Source organism: Acomys russatus, chromosome 8, assembly GCF_903995435.1.
Source record: "Acomys russatus chromosome 8, mAcoRus1.1, whole genome shotgun sequence".
In the NCBI taxonomy this organism is placed as follows: Eukaryota; Metazoa; Chordata; class Mammalia; order Rodentia; family Muridae; genus Acomys; species Acomys russatus.
This window is the reverse complement of record NC_067144.1, coordinates 6,422,595-6,439,914: the sequence shown is the minus strand read 5'-3', so window position 1 is coordinate 6,439,914 and position 17,320 is coordinate 6,422,595. Positions and strand designations below refer to the sequence as shown.

The 17,320-nt window shown below is 44.5% G+C and overlaps 1 protein-coding gene across 1 annotated transcript in view; it reads right to left on the bottom strand.

Moving 5' to 3' along the window:
• The window catches only part of Vps8 (VPS8 subunit of CORVET complex), a 187,881-nt gene that overhangs the window by 147,797 nt on the left and 22,764 nt on the right, over window positions 1-17,320 (bottom strand). Inside the window, exons 7-13 of the mRNA XM_051150738.1 lie at window positions 12,971-13,095; window positions 11,657-11,743; window positions 9,033-9,100; window positions 7,745-7,898; window positions 7,582-7,641; window positions 5,272-5,379; window positions 1,718-1,798 (exon numbers count right to left, since the gene is read on the bottom strand). Of these exons, the coding sequence (XP_051006695.1) occupies window positions 1,718-1,798; window positions 5,272-5,379; window positions 7,582-7,641; window positions 7,745-7,898; window positions 9,033-9,100; window positions 11,657-11,743; window positions 12,971-13,095 (683 nt within the window). The remainder of the gene's footprint in view (window positions 1-1,717; window positions 1,799-5,271; window positions 5,380-7,581; window positions 7,642-7,744; window positions 7,899-9,032; window positions 9,101-11,656; window positions 11,744-12,970; window positions 13,096-17,320) is intronic.

Here is a 17,320-nt window from a genome sequence, read left to right as displayed (position 1 = left end):
CAGTTCTTGGCACTGAAATAATGTATACTTGAAAAGACCAGCTGAGACATCCAGCCTCACGGACCAAACCACTACTGGATTCCTGGACTCTCTGGTGGCGGACAGCCATTGGTGGACTAGCTGGACCACGACCTGTAAGCACCCTATTAGATCCCTTTAAATATACATAGATATGTCAGTTCCTCTCGAGAACCCTGACTAACTCACTGAGCGCTCGAGTGCACCCGAATTTTAATAACAATTCATTGCATGATGTCTAGGGTGGAATTTTCCAATTGTCCTAACCATGCTGGTCCTCACAAAGCACTTTGGCTTTTGTCTTGTTGGATTAGAGATGTGTGGGTGGTGGTCTGAATGAGAACGGCCCCCATAGGCTCATATATCTGAATGCTTGGTCCTCGTTGGTGGAACTGTTTGGGAAGGACTAGGAGGTGTAGCCTCGTTGGAGGAGGCGTGTCAATAGGGATGGGCTTTGAGGTTTCAAAAGATAACACCATTCAAAGTTTTCTCTCTGCCTCCAATTTGTAGATGAGATGTGAACTCTCAGCTCTGGCTCCAGCACCACGCCTGCCTGCCTGCCTGCCTGCTGCCATGTTTCTCACCACGATGGTCACAGACCCACTTTCTAAAACTGTGAGCCCTTAATAAATGTTTTCTTCTATAAGTTCCCTTGGTCATAATGATTTGTCAAAGCAGTAGAACGGTAACTACGACAGGATATTCAACCTGTATTTCTAAATGAATAGAGTATGAGTGAGTTTACAGGAACAGCATGCACCAGGCATGGTGGTACACTCTGACAGTATGTGCCAGGCGTGGCGGTACACCCTGACAGTATGCGCCAGGCATGGCGGTACACCCTGACAGTATGTGCCAGGCATGGTGGTACACCCTGACAGACAGTATGTGCCAGGCATGGTGGTACACTCTGACAGTTCTAGCCTATGAGAAGTTGAAACAAGAGGAATATTTGAGCCCAGAAGTTCTGGGCCAACCAAAGAAACGTAGGAAGACTTGGCTGAAAATGTAACGTGCAACTAAGTTTATGCATCATCTAATATTTCTTAAAATACAACTATTCCAACAATATCATAAAATATTATGTATTACTGAATTGAAGGAAAAAATTTTCAGTCTTTTTACTGGATAAATGAACCAATAAATTATAATTAAAGCCAGCTATATTCATGATATATACAATGTTTTCACAGAACATCAGCTATTAGATGCTAAAACCAGTAATAATAAATACCTAGAAACATAAAACATACTATTCTCAAAATTAACCCACTAGTGAAAAAGAAAACAAAACCCGATACAGAAAGAAGTCCTGGGGACTGAGAGTTAAGGTAGAGAGAAAATTTGGTGACATTTTTAGTCACAAAAAAAAAAGGCTAAATCCTTTAAGAGAAGCTCCAAAGTGCAACCATGCGCATACACAAGCTGCGTACACACTGAGGACTCCTGAGTTCTGAACCCGACTCCCCTTCAAGGCATTAAGACCCTCAAGAAAGCCCCACCTTCCCTGCTGGTGCTCAGCAATAAGGACGTGGCATCACACCCAAGTCAGGCTCCGTGCCACAGCACTGCAGGTTGGGGGGGTGTGTGTTAGCATGTGCACTTTATACATGAACAATGGCCCTGGTGGAAGCCTTAATATGCCTGGGACTCGGGAAAACCGCATGAAATAAACTGGAACATGGTTTACGACACTCACAGTAAAGTTGATCAGATCGTAGTACAGATGAAGGTGCTTTTGCTTGGTTACGTGTATTGCGCCCGATTCGTCTCTCTTAACCTGAGGATGAGAGTGGAAACAGCCTGGATGTCAAGTTTATTGGAAGAACTTTTTAAAAAAATATTTGTATCCCACCTAGAGTATGGGTCTCATTCAGTACATAGAAACCAAAAACACTGATAGATAAATCATTATGTAAGTGAAAAACCTCAACTGCTGTGTGGTCTCCACTTGAGAGGAGCGTGGAGACAGCTCCACTGGCACCCGAGGAGCTTGCCTTCACGTCAGCCTGCATTGTCTTGCACACCCGCAGCAGTGTGACAGATGTCCTTCTTCTGGGTCTCAGTTGCTTCCCTCCCCTCTGCTCCCCTCTCTCTCCGTGTTGTCTGTGTACGGTGCCCTCTTCACTGTGTCACGTGCCCATGAACACATGAGCTCTGACCACAGCTGTAGCCATGCAGGAGTCGCTTACTTCTGGGGTTCCCAACTGTGGCACCATGCTGCACTTTACATGCTATAGGTACCAAGTGTCTCATACACTGGGGAGGTGAGTGCCAGCACCTGCTACTCTCAAAGGTTTTCTACAGTCTTCCCCATGCAAACTCTACCTCGACCCTGTCCCCAACCTATTTAACGTTCTCCCTCCCTTTCTAGCATGTTCCATTGCTCATTTGTAAAGATCTGCTTTCTTCTTTCGCTCTCAATCACATTCCTGATTTCTTTTGCCTTCAAAAATAAAAAGACGCAGTTTGCTTCTCAGACACTGTTCAGCCACACTCCTCCCTCGCAGCCGGGCACTGTGGTCGCACAACTTTGCTCTGCCTGAGACGCAGTTCTTTCTGGACTGTGGAGCTTCCACTGCTGACCAGGACCTGGCTCGCTGTGCCTGGTGCATGACTCTGCAGCCTTCCCTCAGTGGCCATCCTCTACCTCTGCATACCTCAGAACTGATGCTGTCCTCAGCCCCGTCCCCTCCCTTCTACATGCCTTGACAAAACAACCTTTCCTGCTGCCTTTTCTTTCTCCTCTGCCTTTCATTGAGTGCTGGGGAAAACCATGTGTTGTGGTTTAGTTAAATCTCCAGCAAAGAGCCATGCGATAAAGACAAAGACACATGGCCTGTGACATCGCTCGGGGAGGGGCAGGGCGGGGCGGGGTGGGGGTGGCCTTATCATCTTCAAAAGATAGTGCTTCCTGGATGGAAATTGGGTCACTGTAGATGTGCCTGCTCATGCGCTCACACTTGCTCCCTCCCTCTCTCTCTCTCCTTCCCTCCTCCCTCCTTTTCTTTCTCTCTCTCTCTCTCTCTCTCTGCACCCATCATGAGGTAGGTAACTTTGCCCTACCATATGCACTCACTATGGTGCAGCACCTTCCCACAGGCCAATTGATCCACAAACCAAAATCTCTGAGCCCAAATGACCGTCATCTCAATGGCTGCAGTCACTGGGCTGCACAAGGGCTAACGTGAGTGTTCTCTAGTCTTCTGCCCTTCTACTCGCTCTGTCCTGAAATCCTCATCTGCTCTTCACCCTGCTGTCTGCTCACTGACATCAAATCAACGCTTAACACCTGAGAGTCCCACTTTCATTTCTAACTCAGTGTGCTGGAATCTGAGGGTTTTTTTTTTCTGAATATTTTATGACTCTACCATACATAGGTGTGAGGCCTGGGACTCGTGCCTTTTGGTTCCTAGACGCTGCATGATGAGAGGCTTGCCTTTCTCCTAAAATGCATTGGCTACGGACACTGCACTAGCTTTAGTACAAGCTCACAACCTCCTATCTTCAATAATCTATTATTTGTGCTACTTCTAGACTGATCTCAAAATGGCATTTTAATTACACCTTTACCACTTTATTTACCTAGAAACCTATAGCATCTTCTCCTGTTGCTGCCTAGAAACCTATAGCATCTTCTCCTGTTGCCGCCTAGAAACCTATAGCATCTTCTCCTGTTGCCGCCTAGAAACCTATAGCATCTTCTCCTGTTGCCACCTAGAAACCTATAGCATCTTCTCCTGTTGCCGCCAGTCATGCTTATGTCAGGGGTGTCCCATCAAGAACTGACAGACTTTTCTGTAAACGGCGATCCGCTAAGTATTTTAGCGTCTGTGGACCACACGGTCTGTCGTGTCAGGCTCCAGCACTGCAGCGAGAGAGCAATCATACAGAACATGGTACTGGGCATGTGCTGCCGCCTATAGTCCCAGCACATAGAAATAAAGGCAGGAGAAGCAGGGGTAGAGGCCAGCCTTAGCTACAGTGTGAGTTTGAGACCAGCTTGGAGTATATGAGAATTTGTCTCAAAAAAAACATAATAATTAAAATATAAATAAATGCACATTACTATATTGCACTAAAATAGGCCACTGGGCATATTTGGTTCATGGGTCATGAGTTCCCCCAACTCTAAATCCACCCCATAGATTAAACTTCACACTCTCCTGAAGACCAACTCTGCAAACATTTACCAACCATCCTGCACTCCTTACACAGGAGAGTCAGCAGCTAGACTCCCCTTCAGCTTAGTGAGGAAGACATTGGGCAAGCATTTACGCGTGCTCACTGTTCGGACTGCCCTGAGGAGAGCAGAGCAGGGTCAGGGAGGTAGAGAAAGCCGTGCTAACTACGAGCAGGGCAAGAAGAGCACGCACAGCTTTGCTGACAGGCTCTCTGTGAGCAGAGGGGCTTCCTGGGGAGCCACGCCGAGTCTAGGACAAGCTCCCCATGTGGTTTACACCAGGGAGGCCAAAAGGCAGAAAGTGAAGACAGTGGGGACTGACGGGCTACAGAACACTGTAACAGCACGGTTGAAGGGAGCAAAGGGCCCTGGAAGGTTTCTGGCCAGAGAAGCGAGGCGCACAGTGGTGTACATGCCCCACTGAGAACCCAGTGTGACTACACAGACACATGCTTTACTCGGTGACGAAGTTCACTGCCTTCCTCCTCCAAGCCACAAAAGCCTACGCTCCTCTCTGAACAGCCCAATTCTATGAGCTGTCATTAACTACTTAATTCTCCTCAAACAGCTCAGCACTTCAGCTGCTCTCTCCGGCAGCAACTCTGGCTTTGCCCTTGAAACAACACATCAGCTGTGTAAAAGAATGTCTTAAGCTTCCTTCGTTGGCTTCCTGTGCTAATGGCACTTGCTCTCTAACAAGTAAATACACAGACATGTGTAGACTGCACTACTGCAGGCATGTTCTCAATCATGTACACACAATTCCCACATACAGACCAACCACTACTTATTAGTTGAAGGAGGAGGAACCAAGAAATAAACCATGAAGACGAAGGAGCCAAGAGAGTTCAAGATTTTTCCATTTTTCACATTAAAGCCTTAAATGCAAATTAAACAAGCTACACACATTCTCTCCAAAGGCTATGACAGTAACATAGGGCTGTTTTCTTTTTCGGTTTTTTTTTTTTTTTTTTTTTTTTTGGACACAACATTAAATAACCAGCAAATCTGTAGGAAGAAGTATTTTTATGAAGATTTACAACAGATTTCCCCATCACACCGTGGCTTACCAGGAGAAAATGAACCATGTCTCCTCTGCAGAAGGCAAGCATCGGATTCACACAGTTACTCACTGCCACGAAGTGCCAGGCCAGCAACGGAACACTGGAAGGATCCATCTAAGTAAAAGAAAAGAAGGGAAAATATTCATCACAGATGACAACCAGAACAAAGTTTAAAAAAAGAAAATCTATTTAAAAAACAGTATCTGACTAGCTCTTTGGTAAAACCCTGCCTGAATTCCAACAAACCTTCTAATGAGCAGGGGCTGGTGGGAAGTGTCAGGGGGGTGTCTGGGTTGGTGATCAGGATTTCAATCTTGGCTGGGGTTGGGTTACAGTACATGCATCTGTCCAACAAATATAACTCAAGGTTTGGGTATTTATTGTATATACATTTATACCAACAAAACCTAAACAAATATGAAATTCTAGCTATTTATATACATGCTGAATGCCCAAGGCAGAAGGTTCTGGTTTCTGTATTTTACTCTAAAATCCATGAAAAAAAAAAAACTAAAATTTCCTGATGGGTAGAAAGCAGGATAGATACATATATATGTAATAAAGGCAATAAAGTAAGATGGTAATTGTAGAATTCAGATGGCAAGAACACTAGTATCTCATTAAAATTCTTTCAACATTTTTACTTGAAAATGTTCATGAATGAAAACATTAATAAAGCATACAAAAAGATGCAAACATCATGATAAAAGACTCAGCGAGTCAACGAAGCTAACGTAAAGAATGTTAATGATAATCTCTACCAGTCTGCCACCTGGAAGGACAGCCCTGCTTCTCTCAGTGCCAAGATACAGCAGTACATCAACAAAGAAACCAGAGTCATCTCCCTCGGTATCTAGGCGGCTGCACTCTCCACGGCTATGGTGTTTAAAATGAGAATTGCACTCCCACCCCAGGCTTATAGATTTGACTGCATGGTCCACAGTTGGTGGAGCTGTTTGGGAAGGATTAGAAGGTGTGGCCTTGTTGGAGGAGGTGTGTCACTGGAGGAGGGTTTAGAGGTTTCAAAAGCTCATGTCAGACCCAGTCTCTCTCTGTGTCCCTGTCTCTCTGTCTCTGGCTGTCTGTCTGTCTCTCTCCCAAGCCCCCACTACCCTGCCCCTTCTCCACCTCCAACTTATAGATCAGATGTAAAAATCTCACCTATTACTTCAGCACTATGCCTCCCTGTCTTTGACCTCACTTCCCACCATGATGGTCATGGATTACTCTCATACTGTAAGCAAGCCCCCAATCAAATGTTTTCTTTTATAAGTTTCCTTGGGCATGGTGTCTAACTTAAGCCAATGGCATCTCATCAATGTCCTTCCAAAGACAATGCTAACTCTCAGGCCAGGTGTTGGCGCACGCCTTTAATCCCAGCACTCAGGTGGCAGAGGCAGGTGGAGCACTGTGAGTTCAAGGCCAGCCTGTTCTACAAAGTGAGTCCAGGACAGCCAAGGCTACACAGAGAGACACTGTCTTGAAAAACTGAGAAAAAAAAAAAAAAAAAGATGCCAACTCTCTTACAAACAATATCGAAAGCAAAAGAAAAGGGAAATATAACCTGTATACATTCCCCCACATACTTTATTTTTTCCCCCATCTCCCATGTACTCTTGAACACTTAACAATCCTATATAAATGCTAAGTAAACAGGTGCTGTGCTGCCTCGTTTAGAAAACAATGACAAGAAACATGTCTTTACATGTTCAGCATAAAAGTAACTCCTCTGATTATGATGTGTGGCTAGTCAGATCCACAGATGCAAACCCCATAAAACCACCTGTACCTTCCTGAAGCAGCAAATACCAGAGACAGAAACCAAGGAGAGCAGTGTGGTGCCAACTCAGATCAGCTTTACAGCGGGTGTGCTCGCTCTTGGCGTCGAGGCAGCAGTGAGTACCCCTGCCTCAGCACAGCTGTCCCACGGTGAGCTTAGGCACTGCAGGAGGGCTGCACTGCAGCAAGGCTGCACTCCCTACACAGCTCGCCCATCAGTGTCACAGCCAGTGACCTCCAAAGGGCAGGGAGTGGAGCTAAGAAACTGCGTGAATGAAGGGCAGCAATACACAGGCCACCGAGCCAAGGTTAAAAACAGAAGAAAGGCTTAAAATCCTGAAGACACCAAGGACAACCTCACATGACCCCGAAATACCACTTTAGCCTGCTTGGCTTTCTTAAGTCAGTGTGCTTGGGAGCCCTTTCCATTCCACAGTTAGATTTTTGGACAACTGCATGGAATCTACCCTGCAGATCACTCCCTCCATCCTCCTGACTTGCTCCCTCCTTTTGCCAACAAAACAGAGTCATGCTCACCCGTCCATAGGGAAAAGTCATCCATACTTTCAGGGATGGTTTCAACCCAATCACCAATATCTACAGGAGAAAACATACATTATTTTCAGTATTTACCTTGCAGTTATCAAACTGTGTTCAAAGTCTCTAAAAGCTCAGAGCTCTGTCTTCTAAGCACACCTACCTTTGTTAAAGACGCCATGGCCAGTAGTGAGAACTGTGTGATGGGATGGTCTTTCAGCTCGGGCTTGGAATGCAGGGGTTCAATGCAGCAGACTTCACCCTTGGAGCCGCTGAACAGACACCGAGATTCACATGTTCTCACACCCATCACTCTCCTGAACACAGAAGACATTCACAAGCAATTTAGAGATTATCCAAGGCGCTCTCACCTCCGGCCTGACCGACTGCAGCCACCCCCAGCTACACGGCCCACGCAAGCAGGACGGACCTGCCGCTCTTGAACCAACAACACTCCACCAACTTCCTCTGCATAAAAATGAAACCCGAACTCTTCACCCATGTCTTAATTCTGTAAGCTCTGGCTGTTGCCTTCATCCCTTACCTACTGCAGGCACCCCTGGCACCCCCACCTGCCTACCTCCTGGCCTTGTGTTGGAACAACTGTCTACCTGGGGCATTTCGTCTACATTTTTCATGTTCTGACTCACTGACCACTCAGCTCTTCCTTCTCAAAAGCTACCTCCAACAAAATCCTTCCTGAGTTACATTCAAGTGTTTGTGAACACATGCTCTATCTCTTCCCACCATTCAAATCTACCTAGTTGACAATTATCTCTTCATCTGTACCTGTCTCCCTATGCTCACCCTAACTATTCTGTTAAGAGTCAGGGTCTTGCCTGGCTCAGAACTCTAACTCTGGTGTCTAGACAAATGCCTGTACGTAAGAGATGCTCAGTAAACATTAGTCAGGTAAATGGGTCATGCTGACTCAGCAATTACTCTGTGCCCAGTATTTAAGAAACTATGAAAAATGTAAAAAACAAATATAGACACTAACCTTGAGAATCCACAATACACATTATACACTGTATTGTACACTTTTTAAACCTTGGCTCCACAGATACTCTTCAGGTAGTTAGACCACTTTTGCTGCTATTTAACAAGTCAAACAGGGCAAGAAAACCCTTTTTGTACCTAGCCATTACGATCTTAACCAAGTGGGCTTGGAGTCTAGTCTAAAATCAGTGCACTACCCAGAACAGCTTCTAGCCTGACAGCACAGAAGAGTCTCCTGGGGTGCTGCAGTCTAGAATCCCAATTCAGACCTGAAAGACAGCCGCGGAGACCAGGCCTAGACCCCGACATGTCCCACGAGCGCCCCAGGTAACTGGAGCACAGCCAGAAGCTATTTGCAAACACCTGGACTTTGCAGAGCTCTCTATGTTCAATGTCAAACCAATAAACAGCTAGTCTTTGCATTTTTCAACAAATGTCCATTAGTTTCTTACTTAAACGTTAGTTCAAAAACAGAGCCTCCACTGTCGTTGCAAATGGCAAGAGTTGGGTCATCTGTAAACTAAACAGAGAAGGAGTTTACTTTCTTATAAATTTTTAAACAACCAAACAAGTGTTAAGTAGCTCATGGGGGGGGGGTGAATTACAAATTTTAAAAACAAAATATACACTTAGCACCTGAAATAACCGAGTTTAGGTTCATCACAAAATTGTCCTTATTTCCAATAATATGAACTTGGTATCTCTAAACAACTGAGTCTTTCCAAAAGCAAAACAGGGTGGCGAGATGTCCCAGAGGACCACGGCGTCCATCACCAGGCCTGATGACAAGAGTTCTATCCCTGGGATTCCCACAAGTTGTCCCCTGAGTTCCAAAAGCTCAGGGTAACACATGGCCCTTCCCACAACACACACACACACAATAACTTTTTTTTTTTTTAAGTAAAACAAGCCAAGTGCAGTGGTGCACACCTGTAATTCCAGCACTTGGGGAAGCAGAGGCAGCTGGATTGATGTGAGTTCGAGGCCAGTCTATCTCGAAACAAACAAACAAAACCCATATAAACAAAAAAGTAAAACAACTTTTCATCAGGATAAAAGAAAAAAAACTAACTTCAATTGATAAAAACCCTGCTATTCTTATGTTGGTCGTTATATTAAGCTTTTATTAAGCGGGCAGGACCATGTAGATACACGGACATGGGTGACTTTTTACTGAAGACATACATGGTAAGATTCTCGGGGTCTTCAGGAAATAAATTTGTTTGAGGCAGTGTTCTGAGAAGCTAAGGAGTAGTTACTTTGCCTACAATAAACGCTTCCCAAAAGAGTCTCCCTGGCCATTTTAAAAGCATATCTGAATGATTGTAAGCTAACTTGCAAAGCTCAGAATAATGGCTTTCACAATGAGGCAGTCCTAAGGTGAGGCGTGTTATGGTAAATGCTACCGGGTGCAAAAGGAAAGGATGTAATTTGTATCATTTACAGGGACTTGCCTCCCAAAGCCTGAAGGTTAGTCAATCACTCTGAATGGGCCACTTTTACTCAGACGGAGATAGCTGAGATACAGGAGGCAGCTGTGCAACACTCCTCTATGCCACACACCAGCATAACAAAGAAGTCCCCATCCTTGCTCTCAAAGCCCAGAAGAGCAGCTGCCAAGGGCAGAAGCATGTGTCCGTGGATGTGTGTGAGAGGTCCAGTCCAGAGCAGGAAAAGAAAGAGAACTCATGTTTCTGTTTCGCTTTTCCTTTCTGTGTATGCACTTTTTAATCCGGTACAGTAGCACATTTGTAGAATTATGCATGTATACTAATACATAGGGTCCAAGCTTGGAGCTGAACTAGTTAGTTACTCAAAGGCAAGTAGACGTTAGTCCTGGGCTCCTTAACACTGACGAGCATCTCTCCATCTCTGATGCCAGAGTCTGCAAACCCTACTTTCAAACCATTCCCCAACAACACAGCTCTGGAACTGCGCTTTAATCTCAGCTGTGTCCTTCTCTTTTTTCCTATGCCTTTAAATCTTCTGTTTCTTATTATCTCATCCAGTAATTTCTTTTTTTTTCCCTACAAAAAAGACTAGTTATTACTTCAAGCAAACATTTATTGAGCAGTTACTACAAGCAAAACACAGAAATAAAGGACGAATGGATTCTGATTTCAAAGATCTTAATCCATTAAGAGAGATAAAACACACACAGACAACAATAACATTAGAAGTTGGCACGCGCTATAGAAAAAGAGGTTGAGCTAAATCAGCTTCACGCACCAAGCGGAGAGACTCTAACTCGCCCTAGCTGTTTCCAGCGTTCGTTCCTAAGTGCTGCTCTGTCACAGAAGGCTTTTTGTAACTAACCTAGATGCAGATCTATAAACTCCAGATGCTACAGGCTTTAAAAAGCATGTGTATGGATAGGAGAGCTGCATAGCTAAGCAACCAAGTATGCGCATGATTAAATCTAGAAGAGCTGATTTTAGAATCCCCTTGATATAGTCCTTTACCTTTTACGCTTCTGAACATGGGCTTGCCAGCACGAAAAGGCAGCCTTCACGTGAGCTATAAATGAAGCCTGTTACCTAAGTCAGTTTTATGTGTTTCAGGCCTGAGAGTAAAAAACCAACACTGAGGCCTTTAATGCTTTCCCTTTAGAGGCCTGAAAGAAAATAAACCAAATGATTCACTTCTAAATATAATCCAAGGCCTGGCTCTTCCACAGTTGGTGCCTCCAGCCTCAGGCACCTCCCAACAATGGGCAGCCATACACCCCTCGGCAATAAAATCTTGGCCAACTGAACAAGGCGAAGAGACCGTTTAAAAACTCCATATGAGTTTTTAGCAGGGCATGGCTTCTCTGCTGCCAAGCTTCTACTATGGGATCAAATCAAGTTGGCGTTTTTGCCGCTTACTGCTAGACTTCAGTTAAGCCTGAGGCTGAGTGTGTTCAAACTAGCCCATCTCTGGTTTTTAACTTGAGAAAATATCTCATTGGATTCATTGAATAATATTCGACTTTGTGTTAAATAAATTTAGGGGTTTCTGGTTATCAAATATTTAATGTGGCTATAGAAGCACAGTAATAAAGAGGGCTAACACAAGGGGGAGGAGAAGCTGTCACCTTGATGTGCAGGATGGCTGTCCCCGGAGGATGGGCATCTGTTATTGATCTGAGAAGCTTTCCACTGGCCAAGTCCCACATGGTGATCTGTAAGACAAGCAAGGGCTTTAAAAACAAATGTATTGCTCTTTGGACTTACATAGCCTGCCTTTTGGCTGAAATAACCTATTTCTCATCTATAAACATTGCAGGCAGGAAGTCATCACATTAAAGCACTCCCACACGCGGAGACTCCTCCGCCAGAGCTCTGCACCTTTACTTCATCTTCAGTGCCCTCCCTCTGCCTAAGCCACTGAACACTTAGACTTTGTGACTTCAGGTAAGTCAGTCTGTTGAGCACGGACTAAAAGTGCATACAAAAGACACCCAATCAAACCGACTGTGATCCGGGCATGAGAGCCATCATGACCACAAAGAAGGAAATGTCAAGGCTATTGTCCGAGAACGCGGCAAGATGAACAGCATTTAAGAATGGCCACGGCAGGTGGGGAGATGCCTCAGTTGGTAAAATGCTTGCTCTGTGAGCATGGGAGCCTGAGTTCAAGCCCCAGAACGCATCTAAAAACGCCAAGTGCTGGGGCAGGAGAGACGGCTCAGCAGTGAAGAGCACTGCTTCTCCTGCAGAGGATCCGAGGTCATTTCCCAGCATGCACACAGGGATTCACGATGGCCTGTGACTCCCATGCCTCCAGGCCCAGTGGGAGCCTGTGCCCGTGTGCACACATCACAGAGAAACACGCACATGTACTTTAAGACAAAAATCTTTCAGGAGAAAAAGAACAAGGCTAGGTGTTGTGGCACGGCTTGTGATTCCAGCCCTGGGAGGCAGAGGCAAGGAGAGCCCTGGGATTCACCAGTCTAGAATAACTGAGGGCTATGACTGAAGCTGCCCTTCCGACCCCATACATGTGTGTGTGTGTGCGCACACACGCACGCACGCACACACACACACACACACACACACACACACACACACAGACATATACACACACACACACACACACACAACCAAAAACTACATGAAAGCACCACAATTATGCGCGACTACCCTAAGAGGATACGAAGCTGTCGACTAAGATAGACACCATTAGAATATGAAAACTACAGACTCTGGCTCAGTGACAATTATTTTAAAAAATCTAAATAAGGCAAAAGTCAGACGAGCAAATCTCAGGTTGGCACTAAAAGGCATGTCACCCCCCAGGTACATCACTTCATAACACATAACATGTATTTTGGTCTTCAAATACTGATTTAAAATACTCGGATTTTATTTTAACATCACCTGGAAGGCAAAGGAAACTGTCATCTTACCTGTCCTTTCGCAAAGCCACAAAGAAGTCTTGAGCAGTCGTTGTTGATGCTGAGGGCAGAGATGGCTCCATACTGCCCTCCGACACTAGTGCTACCCAGGCAGAGCCGCAGCGCTTGATTCTGATCTGAAGAAGGGAAGCGGATCAGATACTAAGACAAAACAGCAAGGCCTACAAGAAAACATAATTCAAAGCTTGCTGATGACAGGTAAGAAATTCATTAAAAAAAAAACATTCTCTTGAACTACCTTATTCTACAACTAAATTTTTTGTTCTTTATAAAATATTAGGAATACAGGGAGTGTGAGTGTGAGTGCGGGGTGTGCGTGGGTGGGTGTGCGCGCGTGTGTCTGTCTGTCTGTCTGTCTGTGTCTCTGAACCTAAAGTTCACTATTCTGTATGTCAGCTGTCCAGGAAGTTCCTGGGGTCCACCTGTCCCCACCTCACAGCACTGGGGTTGGAGGCAGGCTCAGCCACCCAGCTTCTGTGTGGGTGCCAGGGACTGGAGCCTACATCCTCTTGCTCACATAGTGTTTTGCCTGACTGGGCCACTCGCAGCCCTGAAGGGCACTTTCTTTAAAAACTTCAAAATTCAAAAGGTATTAATTTAAAAATTGGCTCAGTGGTTAAGAGCACCAGAGGACCTAGGTTCAGTTCCCAGGACCCTCAAGGCAGCTTCCAACACTCTGAAACTCCACTCTCAGGGGACCTGACGCCCCCCTCTGGCCTCCACAGCACTATACACATGTAGTGCCCAGACACATGCAGGCAAAAAAAATAATTTTTTTATTAAAAAGATTTTTTTCAAAAGAATTTGCTAAAATTCGCATTTATGCTATCCATGCAGAATGGTTGGCCAAGCAAATGAACTGAAAAGTGAAAACAAAATTGTAAACTGTTAAGTTACCTTAGAAAAATTGTGTTTAAGTTTTCCTAGGAAGTACTCAAATATTTATTAAATGTTATTACCTTACAACTAAATGCAACTAGCCTAGGTCCTCTCCTAGGCGATGTTCATTTTGCATAGCATTTGTGGACTACACCTATTTGAAAATAATGAGATTAAAAGAATAGTAATGGAGGCTGGCGAGATGGCCTGGTGGTCAGGGACACTTGCTGCTCTTGCAGAGGAGGCAGGTTGCTTCCCAGCACCACATGGCGGCTCACACTCTCTTCTAGCCCCACCCAAAATGAACACTGTGCGAATAATTTTCTGTGTTCATAAACTGGCTGTGATAACACTCGGGGAGCTGTGACAATTAGTGGCTGTACTGTACCTGGCACGCAGAAACTACTCCACAGTTTTTAAGTTATTTTAGATTTCAAACTCCAAAGGTAAACATTCAAAAAGAATAAACTCACAGATATACAAGGTCTGGTGTGCTTTAAAAATCCTACTGTAACTTCGCATACAGAATTATATAATTACAGTTTTTCCACACACATATCCAAACCAGCCCCCCACGAACTTTTTATCTTTAATTTAACCTTATAATTAAAACCTTTTATTCTAGAGGGTTTTTTGGTGTGGTTTATTTGTTGTTGTTGTTGTTGTTGTTGTTTGGTTTGTTTTTTGCCTCCAGTTGTAACACCGTGTTTTCTTTTGCTCTACTGAAACTGCCTACCGCTGGGTGTTGCATGCCCTAACTTCATACATGGTGGATTATCCACACGCCCAGAGGAGCCACAGGACAACCGTGGTGAAGCAATAGTATTCTATGTGTACTACTGCTGTGTACAGGTAAGACAAAGACACGGCTAAAAGTAAAGGGCAGAGAACGGATAGTGAACTCTCACACCAACCCACAAGTCCCCACACCTAGGCACAGACGACTCACACTGCACGCGCTGAGACTCTCTGCAGCTTGCTCTGGCATCCGAGCCCTACAGGCACTAACAGACTTGCAGTTGCTTTGGACTTCACACACCTCAATTTAAGTGTTGTTGTGTCAGAGAAAGCAGGAAGACTGAGCAATCTTACCAGACAGACAGTATACAACTTAAGAAAAAGAAAACTGGCTGGAGAGATGGCTCAGTGGTTGGGAGCACTGCCTGCTCTTCCAAGGGACCCAGGTTCAATTCCCAGCACCCACATGGCAGCTCACAACTGTCTGTAACTCCAAGATCTAACACCCTCACACCAATGCACATAGATTAAAATTAAATAAAATTAACAAAGAAAGAAAGAAAGAAAACTACAGGAAGAGCAATGGAAAAAGACGAGGGGAAAGGCTTTCCTAACTTCTACAGTAAGCGCCTATGCGTGGCCAGGTGTGATGGCGCACGCCAAGGACCAGAGGAAGGAGGATCCGGAGTTCAAGACCATCCACAGCTACATAACAAGTTCAGGGCCAGCCAGGGCTACATGAGACACTGTTGAAAGAAAAGCCACAGATGCCTATGTTACCCTGCCTGCAGTTCCCACATAATAAAAACAAGTCACGAGAGGAGAGAAAGTGGATGGCAAACCTTGGTCACTCCTGAAATACATGCTAACTTTACATCCTACGGTGAAAGTCAGTGAAAAGGTCTCAACTCTTCCCTTGGCTTTTTCAATGTTTTTATCTTGCTTCTACGATGTCCCTGATAAGGCACCATGCCTGTCAAGTCTGGATTTTTATTTCATCTTTACTAAAGAGCTACAGGCTCTGCAACTATAAATCGTGCGATTTTAGGGATATTTCTTACATTCGCTTAAGCTCCCATCTTCATCTACGCAATGTAGAAAAGCAGTCCACCGCCTCAGTACTTCACTGAGAGAACAGATTATTAAAATAAAATAATAATATATACAAACGGCCAAATCAATGACCCTAGAATATGACTAATGTAAGGTTCTATTTATACACAATATTCTTTTAAATAGCAAAGATGATGGCAGGAGATGGATTACACATAAAATGTAATTTACTTCTACTCCATGAAGCTATCTTTCAATTTGTATTTCATATATACACACCCTATTTTTATGGTGCGTCAACTATGGTAAGTGATGCTGTGTGTAGCCTGTCTATTGTGGGGAAAGAAGAGCGGCTTTCTCCTGTGGTCCCTATGAATCAGCACAGCTGCGGGGTGGTAGCTGTGGTAGGCTGAAGTAACGTACATCAGTGACAGTCTGCAGTCACAGTGACGGGACAAAAGTGTGCACGCAGAAGAAAGAAGAGAGAGAGAGTGAGCACTCTGCCTGGAAGGCTGGCTCTCCTCTCCCCTGCATCCTGGAGCCTCCTCTGTCTAGCTAAAAATGCACTAAACTCATAGCACATCTATTTCTCACAAACCAAGTAGCATAAAGTTACGCCTAGTTAACATCAGCAACGCAGTACTTTAAAACAATGTTGATGCTATGAACAATCTGAGAGTTATCAAGTGACACAAAGAAGTTAGTATTAACAGCAATCATGTATCTTACAAAATAACTATGAGGACTTTAAATCCAGAACTACAGAAACCCAAAAGAGGTGGGCATGGTAATCCATGCCTATAATCCCAACACAAGAGATACTGGCTGGAGGACTGCCACAAATTCAAGGCAGGAATAAAGAAAGAAAGGAAGGAAGGAAGAAAGAAAGCAAGCTATTTGCCATTGCTGTGAATTAGTTATTTTTCATCAGTACTGTAGAAGCATCCCTAATCCAAACCAAACCTAAAGTACTCAAAAACCCAACCGTTCCTGAGCATCAGACTGACACTCCAACACTCGGTTACAGATGCTCAGCCTGTGAAGTCTACACAAATATTCCACAATCCAAGACTCGAAATCTGAAGCACTCCCGACCCCAGGCACCTGGACAAGGAAAGCTCAAAGCACACCTTCCTTGGGGTGGACCTCATGCTGGGCTTAACAGTAATGTGAAAAAGAGCAAGGCCACAAATAATAGCTTATGATCTAACGTTGAACGCACTTCAAGAATTCTTCTTTCCATATACCAAAAAGAACCCAGTCCTCTGTATTTTCATCTCTCATTTTTAATTAAGTTTCAAAGACAGTCAAAGAAGGAAACAGCCACGCGGAATCAAATTTATCCATAAGCAGGTAAGTCCCCCTTGCCAGTAGTCACTGCTCTCAAATGCTACTTTATTAACCTTTGTTCATTCACACTATAACAAGCTCTAGTGCCAAGAGAAAATAAAAAAGGAGAGTTCATGGTAAAACACATTTGTCACATGTGGAACAAAATGGCAGATGCACTTTAACTGGTTCGTTCACACAGTCGAATCCTCTTCCTTCTGTGACGCTTTCTAAGCCCATGGCTAACTGGCTACCTTCTAGAATGCTGCTTCTACGAAAGAGTCAGGGTTCACTCCCAGGCACCCGTGCCACTGTGATGTTAGTGTGCTCTAAAAACACAAG